The sequence below is a fragment of the Cannabis sativa genome, chromosome 6, assembly GCF_029168945.1.
Source record: "Cannabis sativa cultivar Pink pepper isolate KNU-18-1 chromosome 6, ASM2916894v1, whole genome shotgun sequence".
NCBI classification, from domain to species: domain Eukaryota; kingdom Viridiplantae; phylum Streptophyta; class Magnoliopsida; order Rosales; family Cannabaceae; genus Cannabis; species Cannabis sativa.
The window spans coordinates 23,177,882-23,194,618 of NC_083606.1; the positions used below are offsets into that span (position 1 = coordinate 23,177,882).

Here is a 16,737-nt window from a genome sequence, read left to right on the forward strand (position 1 = left end):
TTTAGAAAACAAAAAATTCACATATATAACATAATTAATATATATCAGCTTAAATAAATCTCCGCAATATGTATATTATAAATGATAATTAAATCTCATGAATAAACCCTAATTATTCAATAATCTAAAATATTGATCTTAAGCGGTCTTTACAATTATCCCCCCGTTAAAAGGATTTCGTCCTCGAAATCCAACATGAACAGCTCTGGATGTTGAGTCCTCATGCCAGACTCCAATTGCTAAGTGGCTTCTTCCGCTTTACTATTTTTCCAGCGTACTTTAACCAATACTAAGGTTTTATTTCGAAGGACCTTCTCTTTTCTATCTAGAATTTGTATTGGTTGTTCATCATAAGACAGGTCCGGTTGTAACACCAATGCCTCATAACTCAGAATATGCATTGGATCTGACACGTACTTTCTTAGCATTGAGACGTGAAATACATTGTGCATAGCTGACAATGCTGGAGGTAGGGCTAACAGGTAAGCAACCTGTCCAATCTTTTCAAGTACTTCAAATGGTTCAATGAACCTTAAACTTAACTTGCCTTTCTTTACAAACAGTCTAAATACTTCCGTTCTCCCATTTTGTCCCAATGAATTGGGAAGCGACATTTTCTACCATAGAGCAGCTCGTAGGGAGCCATTCTGATGGTACTTCGATAACTGTTATTGTAGGAGAATCCAATCAGAGGTAGATACTTGTTCCACGAACCTTCAAAATCCATAACACAAGCTCGTAACAAGTCCTCAAGTATCTGAATAGTTCGTTTGGACTGCCCATCTATTTGAGGATGAAAGGTCGTTCTGAACTTCAAACTAGTACCCATGGCCTTTCGTAAACTCATCCAAAACTTTGATGTAAATTTAGGTTCTCTATCCGATACAATAGATTTTGGTATCCCATGAAGACGAACAATCTCTTTCACGTACAAGTCAGCATTTTGATCTACTGTATATGTTACCTTTACAGACAAAAAATGCATGGACTTTGTAAAGAGATCCACTACGACCCAAACTGAGTCATACATTCCTGTGGTCCTGGGCAAATCAACCACAAAATCCATCGCAATGTTTTCTCACTTACATTCTGGAAGTGATAAGTAGTCCTGTTGGTCACTGATGTTCTGCTTTGATTTGTTGCCAGGTTAAACATTTAGTCATATAATCCACCATGTCCCTTTTCATCCCGTACCACCAAAAATAGGGCTTTAGATCTTCATACATCTAGGTGGTTCCCGAATGCAGGGAGGAAGGGGTAGTGTGAGCTTCATCCATAATTTCCTTCTTAAATTCAATGTTACTCGGAACACACACCCGAGCTTTAAACAACAACATCCCACTACTAGAAATTGAAAAGTCCTTAGCTTTGCTTGCTAAGACATCTTCTCGAATTTTAAGCAGTTCAAGATCTTCTAGTTGTGCCATTCTAATCCTCTCCAACAAGTCTAACTGAAGTGTCAGACTATGCAATATTCCAATCACGAACTCAATGTTTGCCCTAGACATATTCGAGGCTAATTGAGGAGAAATCATTACCATACTAAAAATATGATAAGGTCCTTTTCAACTAAAGGCATCTGCCACAACATTTGCCTTCCCGGGGTGATACAAAATTTCACAATCATAGTCTTTCACCAACTCTAATCACCGCCTTTGTTTCATGTTGAGATCTTTTTGAATGAAAAAGTACTTGAGACTCTTGTGGTCAGTATAAATTTCACACCATTCACCGTATAAATAATGTCGCCAAATCTTCAAAGCAAACACAACTTCTACCAGTTCTAAGTCATTTGTGTGATAACCCTGCTCGTAGTCTTTCAGTTGTCGTGAGGCACATGCTATGACCTTCTCTGATTGCATTAACACATAGCCTAAACCCTGCTTGGATGCATCACAATACTCTACAAACTTTTCTTGATCAGATAGCATGGCTAAAACTAGAGCTGTAATCAACCGTTGTTTCAATTCTTGGAAGCTTTTCTCACACTTATCTAACAACACAAACCGCTGATTCTTTCTGGTTAACTAAGACAATAGTATTGCAATGCTAGAGAATCCTTCTACAAAATGCCGATAGTAGCCTGTTAAATCGAGGAAACTTCGTATGTCAGTAACTGTTTTTGGTCTAGGCCAGTTCTTCACTGCTTCAATCTTTCCTGGGTCTACCATATTCCTGTCTTTCCCGATAATATGTCCCTGAAAAGACACATGTGACAGCTAAAACTCACACTTTTTAAACTTCACATAGAGTTTATGATCTCCGAGCTATTGCAGAACCATACGAAGATGCTGCTCATGTTCTGCTTTTGACGGAGAGTACACAAGGATATCATCGATAAACAAAATTATAAAGTTATCAAGGAAATCCTTGAATACCCTATTCATGAGATCCATAAAGGCTGTCGGAGCATTTGTTAACCAAAATGACAAAACCAGGAACTCAAATCAATCTTAGAGAATACTATCTTACCCTGAAGTTGATCGAAGAGATCGTCAATTCTAGGCAAAGGGTATTAGTTTTAATGGTTAATTTGTTCAGCTCTCGGTAGTCAATACACATTGAAAGAGTTCCATCCTTCTTTTTTACGAGCAATACCTGAGCTGTTGGGTTTTATGCCCTAAATAAAAATCATTTCAATATAATCAGATTTACTTATTAATATAGATCAGAAATAACATTTAATGTTGCATGGTTCACATGATTTATTTCATGATTATATATATACATAATGTATAGATTCATCTGAAACCCTTTTCACATACTTGATCCTGTTTATTGTGCCGTCAACACATTGGAAAGTAAACATGACTATGTGAATAAAGTTTCCTAGATTTATCAGACACAGGGTTTTACTGATATGATAATCTACAACAGAGTTTACTTGCATTTGGAGAAGTGCTATGTTCTTTCCAGAGCATTGGTTAAAGTAAAGCTCAGGTTGGATGCATGGAGTATGCATCGGAAGGGACCGATATTGAACTTTGACTTAGATTTAATTAAACTTACCGTAAAATCTATTCAAGTCAATATCGCCTAGTTGATCCTAGATCAAATGATCTTAATCCTGTTATGATTAGGCTCAATCTTGAAAGGCTATTCGTGTTCCTTGAATTGTTAGTTAAGCCTACCTTTTGGTCAGGATGATACGTACTTTTTGGGAACACGGTAGTGCAATTGAGTGGGAGCGCTATCATAAACATGGAATCTATAGCTTCTATCTGGCGAATAGTAAGCAAAGGATGATCTCCTTCGAGCTTGACCAAACGAACATAAATGGTGGAGTACTCATTTCACATAAGCTGAAATATCATTTATACGGGGTCAAGTGTTTTAAGGAAAAAATACATTGTAGGGTGTAACGGTAATTTAATCCCTTTACAGTGTAGATCATTCATATAGAGGATCATTGATCACATTAGGATTATAATAATGGATAACTAATGATGTGTCTATATGGTGGAACATATAGAGCATTCTATATACTGAGAGTGCAATTCTAAGTTCTATGCGTGGATTCAACGAAGAATTAATAAGTTAGTGAATTTTAGTGCTAAATTCTTGATCTACTTATTGGAAGCTCGGTTATATAGACCCATGGTCCCCCCACTAGTTGAGATAATATTGCTTGTAAGACTCATGTAATTGGTTTTGGTTAATCAATGATAATTCTCAAATTAGACTATGTCTATTTGTGAATTTTTCACTAAGTAAGGGCGAAATTGTAAAGAAAGAGTTTATAGGGGCATATTTGTTAATTATGATACTTTGTATGGTTCAATTAATAAATATGATAAATGACAATATTATTTAATAATTATTTATAGTTATTAAATAGTTAGAATTGGCATTTAAATGGTTGAATTAGGAAATTGGCATTTTTGAGAAAATCAGATACAAAAGGTGTTAAAATTGCAAAATTGCAAAGCCCAAGGCCCAATCCACTAAGGCATGGCCGGCCACCTATTGTGTGTGTTTTAAATTGATTTTTTCATTATTTTAATGCCATATAATTCAAACCTAACCCTAGTGGAATGCTATAAATAGATAGTGAAGGCTTCAGGAAAATTAGACTTTTTTCTGACACTTTCTGAATCAGAAAAACTGAGCCTTCTCTCTCCGTATCTTTAGCTACCACTTCTTCTTTCTTCTTCCTTTGAATTTCGAAATCCTTAGTGATTAGAGTAGTGCCCACACACATCAAGCAATACCTCAATCATAGTGAGGAAGATCGTGAAGAAAGATCATCAGCAAAGGAGTTTCAGCATCAAAGATTCAGAGAAAGAGATCCAGGTTCAGATATTGATAATGCTCTGCTACAGAAAGGAATCAAGGGCTAGATATCTGAACGGAAGGAGTCATTATATTCCGCTGCACCCAATGTAAGGTTTCTTAAACTTTATATGTGTTTAATTTATCGTTTTAGAAAGTTCTTATTTAGGATGTTAATAAACATACTTGTGAGTAGATCTAAGATCCTGGTAAAATAATTTTCAACAACTGGCCTCATAGCCATGGTAATTGATTTACTTGCAAGAAATTTGGACTTTAAAACGATTGTTTGTATGTTCTTTGGATGGTATCATGTTGTATTGAGTGTTATTTGATGATTGATTGATGTTTGTGAAATTTTCGTGAAAAATAATTGCGATTTGATCTCTGGAATTATTTTTATTGGATAGTATGGAAAAAATTAAGCAAGTTAGCCTTTTACAGAACTTTATTTGGATTTTATTTGAATTAGTTAAGATTTTTTGAAGATTTGAAAAAATCTCTTTGATATTTTCCTGCGATCGCAAATCTGTCCGTACAGTTTCGAATTTTTTTGTTTTTCTTCGATTTTTCATGCTTTTTCATGGAATTAACTTCCAATTTTTTGTATAGTTTTGTATTTATACTATTACTATTCCTAATTCAATTCTAATTATCATTTTGAATTAATTTAATATTTTTTAAATTTAATTCAAGATATTAGTGTAATTTGAATTTGAATAGAATTAGTATCTATCTTCTTGCTTAAAAATCTATCTTATTTTTAAATTTTATTATATCTTATTTTTTTTTTAAATTTAAGGTCAGATTTTATAAGATATTTATAAATCTTTTAAGATATTTTTAAGATATCTTATCTTTTAAGATATTTTTAATTATATCTTATCTTTTAAGATATTTTTTTTAAATTAAATCTTTTTAGATATTTTGACCTTATTTAAATTTAAAATAAGATATTTATAATCATGTAATTTTAAATAGATGTAAGATATTTTGCTAACTTTTAAATTTTGTTATTTTATTTATTTAAATTAAATTTAAAATCTGAAAAGATATTTCATTTATCTTTTCTAATTTTTATTTAATTTATATTTTTAAAATAACATTTAATTTTTAAAAGTAGTTAGCAAATTTTTTTTTTTGAAATGATATTTAGGTTGGTTGAAACCTAATTTTTCAAAATTGTAGGTTTAATTTTAAATTTAAATTTTTTTTAATTTCGAATTTTTCAAATTTTTTTTAAATTTTCGAAAAAAAAAATATTTTATTTATTTAATTAATTATTTCGAAATTAATAATTTAATTTAAAATTAAATAAATCCTACATCCAACTATCCAGCTAACCTTATTGCAGGAGTATGTGTTTTAGCTTGTTTGTAAGTTTTCAAAACCTATTATTACTTGATTGCAAATAGCCATGGTTACTTTTTGCCAGATCTAATGATCTGATGGCTCCCTTGGTCAAGTTAATAATTTGTAACAGGTATATTTACAATCTTCTTTCATCTGTGTATGACCTAGCAACATGATAGGACCCATCCAAAGTGTGCCTGTGTGAGCCTATGTGTTTAATTTTATTATAGATGCATATAGGTTGCTGTTGCTAAAATAAATTATCATAGTTCTTGATAGAATTTATTTAGGCCCATTTAGTTATTGGGCTTATTCAATTAATAACAGTTGTTCTTATTAAGGTTAAATTCCTCTCTTTTGGGCCTTGTGTGAGAGTTGGGAGCCATAGAAGTGGGTACGACATACTGAACCCAGCACCCCCTCACACAAACCACCCCAATTGTGAAGGCCCATTTGCCTGTTTTGAACAACTGTACTAGGTTAATTACACTAGTTTAACCTAATAAAAAATTGATTAGCAACATAATTAATTTCATTTATTTTGAAATTAATTTAAGAAAAACATAGTTTAAAGAATTTTTTATTCTAAGCGAAACTATGTGTATTTTCTTGTATTTAATTAAATATAGAATTATAACCATCTAGATTCTTTCTGAAGCTTAATTTAAATTTTTCATTAAATATTCCTATTTAAGTTGATATTTAGTTATCTACAACTAACCAACTTAAATCTGAATATCTTTTGAATTTCAAATCTCAAAATTAAGTTGAGAAATTTTAGGCATTGGTTATTAAGATTCTTTAGATATTTTTTTAAGTTAATATCTTTTCGAATATTAACTTAAAATAGAATATTTTCACATTAAGTGGTTACAACTTAATTTTTGATATTTAATTAAATTTAAATTTGAAAAATATTTAAGTTCTAGATTTTTTCTAATACAACTTAAATTAGATATTTTTTCAAATTTTGTGGAAAAGATACTTAGTCAAATAAGATATTTTCTAGATAATTATTTCTAGACTACTTATTATTTCTAATATTAAATAGGAAAATATTATAAATTGTGAAATTAATTATTTAAATAATTAATTTTGGTACAATTTATTTTAAATATATTTTTCCTAGTATTAAACTAGAGATTAATAATTAAGCCTTCTCTACACTTAATTATTTATTTCTTGAATTTAATACATTTAATTAATTTGAAAATTAAATATCTAAGTTGATTTTTTATCATCATACTTAAATATTTCTTTTTCATGACAATTAATTAAATAGAAAATTACTTTTAGTTGAAATTTATTTTTTCAACTAAATTTAAATAATTTTCAAAATATCTTTTTCTTTATTTTATTAATCAATTTTCGAAATTGCATTTCTTAAATGCTAGAATTTCGAATTTTATCTTGAAAAATAGATTAAGTTGTAAATTAATTATTTATTTTAATTAATTCTTGGATCAACTTAAATCAATGATTTTTTCATTTATTGATTAATTTAAAATAAATTAAATTAAAGTATATTATTAGAAATTGAATTAATTAGTCAAAGGAAAATCTAGATAGGTGATATTTTTGCTTGAAGTATTTTTCTAGTGTATTTAATTAAATAGAAAATTAATATTTAAGTTGATTTTCATCATCATACTTAAATATTTGAAATTTTTCTTATAAATTTAATTAAATAGGAAAATTATATTTTTTGTTGTAAATTAATTTTATTAATTAATTTTGGGCCAACATTAAATTAGAATGATTTTTCCAGGATTTATTTTTTATTTTAATATGCATTTTTCGAAAATTGTATTCTTAAATACTTTAATTTTTCGAAATGCAATATATATTTATAGAAAATTAAATTTGAGTTGTAAATTAATTTAAATTAATTTTGTAACAACTTAAATATTTTTTCTAAATATTTATTGGAAATTATTATTAAGATGGAAATATTTCATGTTATTTTCATAACCATCTAAGTAAAATTTAGAAATATTAAATTAAAAATTTTATTTAGAATTTTTCATTCTAAATTGGAAATTTTAATTAAATAAATATATATTTAAAATAAATAGAATAAATAAAGAGAATCAAAGAAAATACAACTCTTTTTAAATAATGAGCTTTATTATTAAGATATTCGATCTCCATTGTGGGTTTTACACCGCGTTTGTTTTAGTGAGTAATCCTCCCTAATGGAGGAACGTTCATTAGCAATTTCGCACCGTTTAACCTCGCATGATAAGTAGTTTGTAAGTGTTTTGTATGGTATGGATCACCCTAATGGTGGCGACCATACTTGACTTGCAAATTATGAAACAATGGTGGAAGCTCATAAGATAGAATTGCCTTGACTCTCGCCTAAACGGGACAACGCTGAATTCCAATCTTGATCGAATAAAAGGTTGCTAGAATGGTTATCATTTTAGATGAGATGACAACTCTATTTAATGGATGATGCTTTGACTCTCGCCTAAACGGGACACTGTATCAGTTTGTTGAAAAACCTTGGAAATTATTTAGGATTGTAAGCTTTAGTATTTTCACTTGTCATTCCTACTTGCTATATGTTTATAATTTCTGAATTGTGTATGAATTTATATTGAACCATGTTATTTTCTGATATTAAGTTGTAGTTTAATTTCGAATCTTCATTGTTGGTCTAACATGTTTGTTTTTCTAATGAGATAAATCCCTAATGGATTTTCACCATTAGACATACATAATAGTGTTAGATCTCGAAAGATAAATATTGTATATGCAACATCTAGCTGTTCATCAATTGATGACACCTTAGACTAGTATTTTTACAATATGAAACAAGAAGATTATATAAATAAGATTACTTTGACTCTCGCTAATCGGAGCATCGTTGGATTCTTATTTATAAACGAAATTATCCTAATTCCTCTTAGCTTATTCATTTCGATTTAGCTCAATAATATATCATTGGATGAATGGTCTATAAATCATTTCATGTCATTATATTTTCTCTTAAGAAATTAAATGACGCATATGATTATAATCCCGAAATTTTATTCCCAATTGATATAAATCCTCAATCTTAGAAATCTCCTACTTGTATGGGCAAATCAGACTTAGAGTTATATTACTAGTGCTGGTCCAAGATAGAATTACTCATTATATTTGGTATAAATTTAAGTCTTTGACTTTAAATTTAAATTCCAAATAGAAATTTTCTTATATTTCTAATTCCAGAATACAATACAGTTACACTTTCTCAAGTGTTTATATCCATCTTCTATTAATGGATTAAAACTTTATGGAATATGAGTTAGGTATTCTGTGACCAGGATCCACTTGCAGTATTCTAAGAACTCTTTGATGTAACTAAACCTATGTCATCATAGATACTACCACATTTTTTTTTAATCTATGGCATTTGTATCTTGTTCATAGTGGATTTGACAAGATCAATCTCTGCAAAGAGTTAATATGCCTATATCCACTGAAAGTAGTTCATCTCATTCGCAGATGGATGTACATTCAGGGGTGGATATGAGTTTTTCGTTGTATTCTTAAAACGATAACTCTAGATTATACCTTTTAGCAAAGAAATTTGAAATGTTTAAAAATTTTCATTAATTTCTAGCAATGGTTAAAACCATTAAGGTAAGTGATTAAAGATCTTGCGAACTGATAGGGGTGGAGAAATAGTTAGTAGATATGCAGTTCAAAGATCATTAATTTGATTTTTGAATTATATCCAAACTTACCTCCCCAGAAATTTCGAGTTGCATGTTGATGATTAGTTACTAGTCGTTGCCTAATTCCTTCTATGGTAATACAATTTCAGAATGATGTAATGATTGTATACTTAATGTAAATCATTACTAGATTCATGGATGACCTAATCAAAATCTTAAGAAAAGCTAGAACTGTTAACCATGGTTTGTTAGCTGTTCTAAGTGATTAGGGGTGGACCATCCCATTGTCAATAGATAAGAAAGTGTTTATTCAAACAAATACTACTTTTCTAAGAAAATGACTAAGTCTGAAAAACAAGTAGCAAATAAAGGAGATATTTAATTCTTGATTCCAAAAGTGTTCTATTATCTCATATAATATATGATGATCTCACTGCCTCTGTTGTCTTGTCACAACCAAAGAGGTTAATACCATTTAGTTTTCTTCGACATAATTCACGGTACCTCGTCGTAGTGGGAGAGTTTCTAGGAACTCACCTTCTTATGACTTGGGAGACACTAGTGATTAAAATCCATTGTGAGTTTAAACAAGTAATGGATTGTCAAGATGAGAAACTAAGAAGAAAAGCCAATAGAACTATGGTTTAATCCATTCACATGGAGTAACCTAAAGTTTTCTATTACAAGGACATAAAAGGAAATTTTTGTTTATAAGTCTATTCAATGGACTTAACAAAACTTCTTGTTCCTAGTATTATAGGTTTGAGTTTATCTAAACCTATGGCTTATGGTATACCTAGTAATTACTTACTCTAATGCAAGCAACTTACTTTAGTAAGATGCTGAAGCATTTTCTTTCTAATGGAAATCTATAGAAGCTTCACAACTTCTTAGGTATAGATTTTTTTTTATCTAAGGAAGAGTCTTAACTATTCTAGAAAAGATAAAGCCATGAAAGAATTTCTTATATCAACAGTGGGAGGTCTTAGATATGCTTTTGTATGCCTTAGACCAGACACCTGCTGTTGAGTGGGAGTAATGAGTAGGTATCAGATTAATCCAGGAGAAGAACATTGGAAGACAATCAAGTAAATTTTAAGATTAAGAGGAGGAACTATATGTTAGTCTATAAGGGTGTGTTTAAAACTCTTAGACTACACCATATCAGATTTCAAAATTTGCCTATGTGCTAGTAAATATTTCTGATAAGATGGTGGTTACTCTGGTGGTGGAATAGTGATTTTGGAGAAGTGTAAAAACCTATCTGAAGTCTCTAGGTCTACCAGAGAGGGACTGAATGTTAAGGTTGCAGGAAAGGTACTTATTCAGTCTAAGGAAAGTTCTATACATTTTTGGCACCATTCCAAATTGCCTTAAACTACTAGTGTTAATTTCCTGATTAACCAAAAGTAGTTGCCAAAGATATAGAATCCAGTATCCCAAGAGAGTAGACATATAGAGAGGAATTTCACATTATCAATGATTTTGTGATTAAGGAAGAGTAATGGTGGAGAAAAGGTTGCGGTTAATTCAACCATTCAGATCCTATTACGAGGAGTTTACTACTACTACACTTGATTTGTATATCAAGGTGTTGAGATTATTTGAAACGCACTTTTTATTTTATATTAGTGCAAGTGGGAGTTTGTTGGGTTTTATGCCCTAAATAAAACTCATTTCAATATAATCAGATTTACTTATTAATATAGATCAGAAATAACATTTAATGTTGCATGGTTCACATGATTTATTTCATGATTATATATATACATAATGTATAGATTCATCTGAAACCCTTTTCACATACTTGATCCTGTTTATTGTGCCGTCAACACATTGGAAAGTAAACATGACTATGTGAATAAAGTTTCCTAGATTTATCAGACACAGGGTTTTACTGATATGATAATCTACAACAGAGTTTACTTGCATTTGGAGAAGTGCTATGTTCTTTCCAGAGCATTGGTTAAAGTAAAGCTCAGGTTGGATGCATGGAGTATGCATCGGAAGGGACCGATATTGAACTTTGACTTAGATTTAATTAAACTTACCGTAAAATCTATTCAAGTCAATATCGCCTAGTTGATCCTAGATCAAATGATCTTAATCCTGTTATGATTAGGCTCAATCTTGAAAGGCTATTCGTGTTCCTTGAATTGTTAGTTAAGCCTACCTTTTGGTCAGGGTGATACGTACTTTTTGGGAACACGGTAGTGCAATTGAGTGGGAGCGCTATCATAAACATGGAATCTATAGCTTCTATCTGGCGAATAGTAAGCAAAGGATGATCTCCTTCGAGCTTGACCAAACGAACATAAATGGTGGAGTACTCATTTCACATAAGCTGAAATATCATTTATACGGGGTCAAGTGTTTTAAGGAAAAAATACATTGTAGGGTGTAACGGTAATTTAATCCCTTTACAGTGTAGATCATTCATATAGAGGATCATTGATCACATTAGGATTATAATAATGGATAACTAATGATGTGTCTATATGGTGGAACATATAGAGCATTCTATATACTGAGAGTGCAATTCTAAGTTCTATGCGTGGATTCAACGAAGAATTAATAAGTTAGTGAATTTTAGTGCTAAATTCTTGATCTACTTATTGGAAGCTCGGTTATATAGACCCATGGTCCCCCCACTAGTTGAGATAATATTGCTTGTAAGACTCATGTAATTGGTTTTGGTTAATCAATTATAATTCTCAAATTAGACTATGTCTATTTGTGAATTTTTCACTAAGTAAGGGCGAAATTGTAAAGAAAGAGTTTATAGGGGCATATTTGTTAATTATGATACTTTGTATGGTTCAATTAATAAATATGATAAATGACAATATTATTTAATAATTATTTATAGTTATTAAATAGTTAGAATTGGCATTTAAATGGTTGAATTAGGAAATTGGCATTTTTGAGAAAATCAGATACAAAAGGTTTTAAAATTGCAAAATTGCAAAGCCCAAGGCCCAATCCACTAAGGCATGGCCGGCCACCTATTGTGTGTGTTTTAAATTGATTTTTTCATTATTTTAATGCCATATAATTCAAACCTAACCCTAGTGGAATGCTATAAATAGATAGTGAAGGCTTCAGGAAAATTAGACTTTTTTCTGACACTTTCTGAATCAGAAAAACTGAGCCTTCTCTCTCCGTATCTTTAGCTACCACTTCTTCTTTCTTCTTCCTTTGAATTTCGAAATCCTTAGTGATTAGAGTAGTGCCCACACACATCAAGCAATACCTCAATCATAGTGAGGAAGATCGTGAAGAAAGATCATCAGCAAAGGAGTTTCAGCATCAAAGATTCAGAGAAAGAGATCCAGGTTCAGATATTGATAATGCTCTGCTACAGAAAGGAATCAAGGGCTAGATATCTGAACGGAAGGAGTCATTATATTCCGCTGCACCCAATGTAAGGTTTCTTAAACTTTATATGTGTTTAATTTATCGTTTTAGAAAGTTCTTATTTAGGATGTTAATAAACATACTTGTGAGTAGATCTAAGATCCTGGTAAAATAATTTCCAACATGAGCTCCCTAGGGTGACACACTGGGTCGGGTGAACCCTAGATCTAGCATCCCCTAGAGTTGTATCTTCAGCTCTTTCAATTCTGCAGGTGCCATACGATAAGGTGCCTTTGAAACAGGTTCTGCTCCACGTATCAAATCAATAATAATATCTATCTCTCGTTGAGGCGGTAGTCTTGGAAATTCCTCAGGAAACACATCCAGGAATTCCTTAACCACTTTGACCTCTTCGGGTCCGAGTAACACAGGCTTACCAGAATCAATTACAACCCCTAGGAATCCTACACATCCACTATGTAGCATATCCCTAGCTTTCAACGCTGAAATTCTTGGGACACGAGAACCTTGAACTGAACCAACAAAAACAAATGGTTCCTCATTCTCCGGTTGGAAAATTACCATTTTTTGCATGCAATCAATATTGGCAGATTATTTGGACAAAAATTCCATTCTGAGTATAACGTCAAACTCGGCCAACGGTAACTCCTCGAGATCGGCACTTATTTCTCTGCCCTCAATTCTCATTAGCATAGATCTAATCAACTTTCTCGATATAATTAATTCCCCATTAGGTAATAGGGTTCCAAACCCCATTTCGAAAACATCACTAGGCCTACCAAGCTGATTAAGTAATTGATGCAACATATGAACGTGTAGCACCCAATTCAAAGAAAACAATATAAGTAATGCCGTGGATAAGAAGCTGATCTGTGACTACTGAAGGGCTGGCGACAGCATTCGCCTGAGTGATGGCAAATACACGTTCTGGTGTAGGTTTAGCTTCTTGTTTTGGTTCCTCTTTCTTCAACTGGGGACAATCTTTCTTGAGGTGCCCAATCGATCCACACTGAAAACAAGCCCTCTAGTTACAGGTCCCAGGGTGATGTTTCTTGCAGCGCAAGCACTTAGGATAGGAATATGTTTGACGTCCCCCTTTACCCTGGCTTCCACGAAACCTCTTACTTTGACCTGAACTCCCTGTAGGTGGGAAAGTTCTCTTCTTTAGCTCAATAGTGGAATCACTATTCTCTTTTCCAGGAACAGACATAGGGAGAGTAGTGGTCCTACCAGCACTAGGAATCTCTCAGGTTTCTTGCAAAAACTTACTGCTTTCTCAGCTGGAAGAGCCTTGTCAACCATTTCAGCATAGCTGGTTGTATCATTAGTGGTAATAACAAGATCATGCTTAATCTTGGCATTCAACCCCGCCAAGTATTCATCCTTTTTGCTAAAGTCTGTTGGTACAATCCCTGAGGCTAGTTTGGCCAAGCGATCAAACTTGGTCATATACTCAGTTACTGACATAATTTCACCCTGTACCAGCTCAACAAACTCTTTCTGCTTTGCACTGCGAACTGCTTCATTATAGTATTTGGCATTAAATAAGTCCTGAAACTCTTCCCAGGTCATTCTAGTGACATCCTTTGAGAGGGACACCATCTCCCACCACACCAGAGAATCTTCCTGAAATTGAAACGTGGCACATGCCACCCTATCGTTCCCGGTGACTCCCATACAATTAAGTATCCTCTCAATCACAGTCAACCACTGCTCTGCTTTAAGAACATTAGAGCCTACCAAGAACACTGGGGCTTCTTTCTTCTTGAACCTCTCATATAGAGGCTCCATACGATTGCAAGCAACAGGTTGTTCTACTGGCACCGCAGGAACCACAACAGTAGGTGGTTGTAGGGGAGGCTCAACAGGAGCATCCCGCTGTCTCAACCTTCGAATTTCTTTCTCTTACTGAATAATTTCGGCTTGCATCTCAGCAAACCTCTTCTCCCAGTCAAAAGGAGCATGGGGTGGATCCTGTTGGCCACCTCTAAGAGCACAACCGCGGCCTCTACTGCGTCCAGGGGGTTTTGGGGATTTCTACCACCCCAACCACCTCCGGTCTCAACCATTTTTCCCTGTCCTCTGCCGTTTTACTGGGCATTCATTATCTAAGACTTAGCCTCGAACCCCAAAAGGCATGTAGGTTTGACAATGATCAAACTATTTTTAAGACCGCATTTAGGGTTTAAACAACGATCTACATATATATGCAATATATCTGAACGGTTTGCAAAAAGTAAAGCTTACGGAACCGTGAGTTGAGCTCGACACTGGCCTTGATTGTACATATCTTGACGGTCTTTAGTGAACAGCCTGGTGGCTCTGATACCAAATTGTAACGCGCGTATTTGAAAACTCGCTAAACCAAAAATTAATCTTATTATATTTATATAGACTTATGGGTTAGGATCCCGAGTTTTAAAATATAGTTAAAATTACAGTTACTAATATAAAATCTCGTAATATTATTATTGTTTTTTACAAACGACAAGCATATATATAATACAACTCAAAATATTGAAAGACCGAAACCCTCCAGGCTACACTACCGCGATATGTACAATCACTGCCAAGCTCCAACTCACTGTTACTTCAGCTTAGCTTTTCCCTTACCTACACAAGGTAGCAAACTGATGAGTAAACAAACTCAGTAAGATATACATAACATATATATATAAGCTATGTTAGACCAGCTTTATGCTTAAGCCGTCCTAAGCCCAACAACTGAACTTAGCAAATGGTTAAGAATGTTCTTAATGGAAGTACGACTGTTGTACCGTACACCCTAGAGGACTGACTCTGTACTCGTGTTGGTAGGGCCGACCATTGTACCATATGCACTAGAGTACCGACTTCGTACTCGTGTTGGTAGGGCCAATTTGTACTCCTGGGAGTTATCGAGTGTTGTACCACATGCACTAGAGTAACAATTATGTACTCGTATTGGTAACACCATAACTACTGTAAAACTCTACACTGTACTAACACCATTAAAACTACATTTTCATTGGTATTAGTAGTGTATTCAATTAATAACAAGCATACATTCACATATATATTTTATGCTATCTTACCTCGTTTCTGTGTTCAGGTGTTTCGGTCAGCCTGAGTGAAATTACAGCTTGACGCTTTACACGGCCCTAAACCACAGTATTCGAAATTTCGATGAGAGACACGTTAAAACACTTTTCGGGGACTTTAATGCAACACCCTAACTAGCATAGGCGTATTACGTGATTTTTAAACGTACTGTGCAACTCGTTGCTAATCAACGAGGTTTATGGAAATCGTGATTAATTAAAATTTTTGCTTTTTAATTAAACTTATAAAATATTTTATACAAAAATACTCGGGATCCCGATTACAAAAAACTTTACAAAAGTTTACTGTCTAGTACAAAATACTTGTCGCCTAGTGACTAATTACAAAAAGCACTGCTGTCCCGAGGATCGTACGCTCCAGGCCTAACCGCCCCGACATGTACAATCTTCAAAGGCTCGTCCTCACGGTTCCTCAGCCTTGGCCTTGCCCTTACCTACACATGAACATAGCACTGTGAGTTGACAGACTCAGTAAGAAAAGCATAAATCATAATCATACATAAATCCCAGGTTATGACGACGCCCATACCCCTGACCATAACCCTAACTGCCGTGTCCCACACGATACTGAGTCCCGAACGTTCATAAGACGGTACTACTGACAAGTAACAGCCTATACTCGGTTCACTGGTCATACTCTAGCTGCTAGTCATACTCTAGCCTAACCGATGTGTTACAGTATCAGCCTATACTCGGTTCACTGGTCATACTCTAGTTGCTAGTCATACTCTAGCCTAACCGATGTGATACAGTCAAATAGCACAGTACCACCAACCCTAGAATCAGCCTATACTCGGTATACTGGTCATACTCCAGTTGCTAGTCATACTCTAGCCTAACCGATGTGATATGGTCGGATGGTACGAAGCCAACATACATATCTAATGTAATCTAACAGGCTTCCTAACATGCACGCTAAACATGTAATATATATGCATACTGTTATACTAATCTTACCTCAATTC

The 16,737-nt window shown here is 33.2% G+C and overlaps 1 protein-coding gene across 1 annotated transcript; it reads right to left on the bottom strand.

Moving 5' to 3' along the window:
* Positions 1 to 1,226: 1,226 nt before the first annotated feature.
* Positions 1,227 to 1,931, bottom strand: LOC115695114 (uncharacterized). Its single transcript, XM_030622204.1, has 2 exons — positions 1,733 to 1,931; positions 1,227 to 1,516 (listed from the first exon to the last, which is right to left on the bottom strand). The coding sequence occupies exons 1-2, from the start codon at positions 1,929 to 1,931 to the stop codon at positions 1,227 to 1,229; spliced, it is 489 nt and encodes a 162-aa protein (XP_030478064.1).
* Between the last annotated feature and the right edge of the window lie 14,806 nt (positions 1,932 to 16,737).

Coding starts and splice junctions, on each gene's coding strand:
- LOC115695114 (XM_030622204.1), bottom strand. CDS start 1,931: ATGCTATCTGATCAAGAAAAGTTTGTAGAGTATTGTGATGCATCCAAG. Junction 1,517..1,732: donor TTGGCGACATTATTTATACG/GTGAATGGTGTG, acceptor CTCCTCAATTAG/CCTCGAATATGTCTAGGGCA.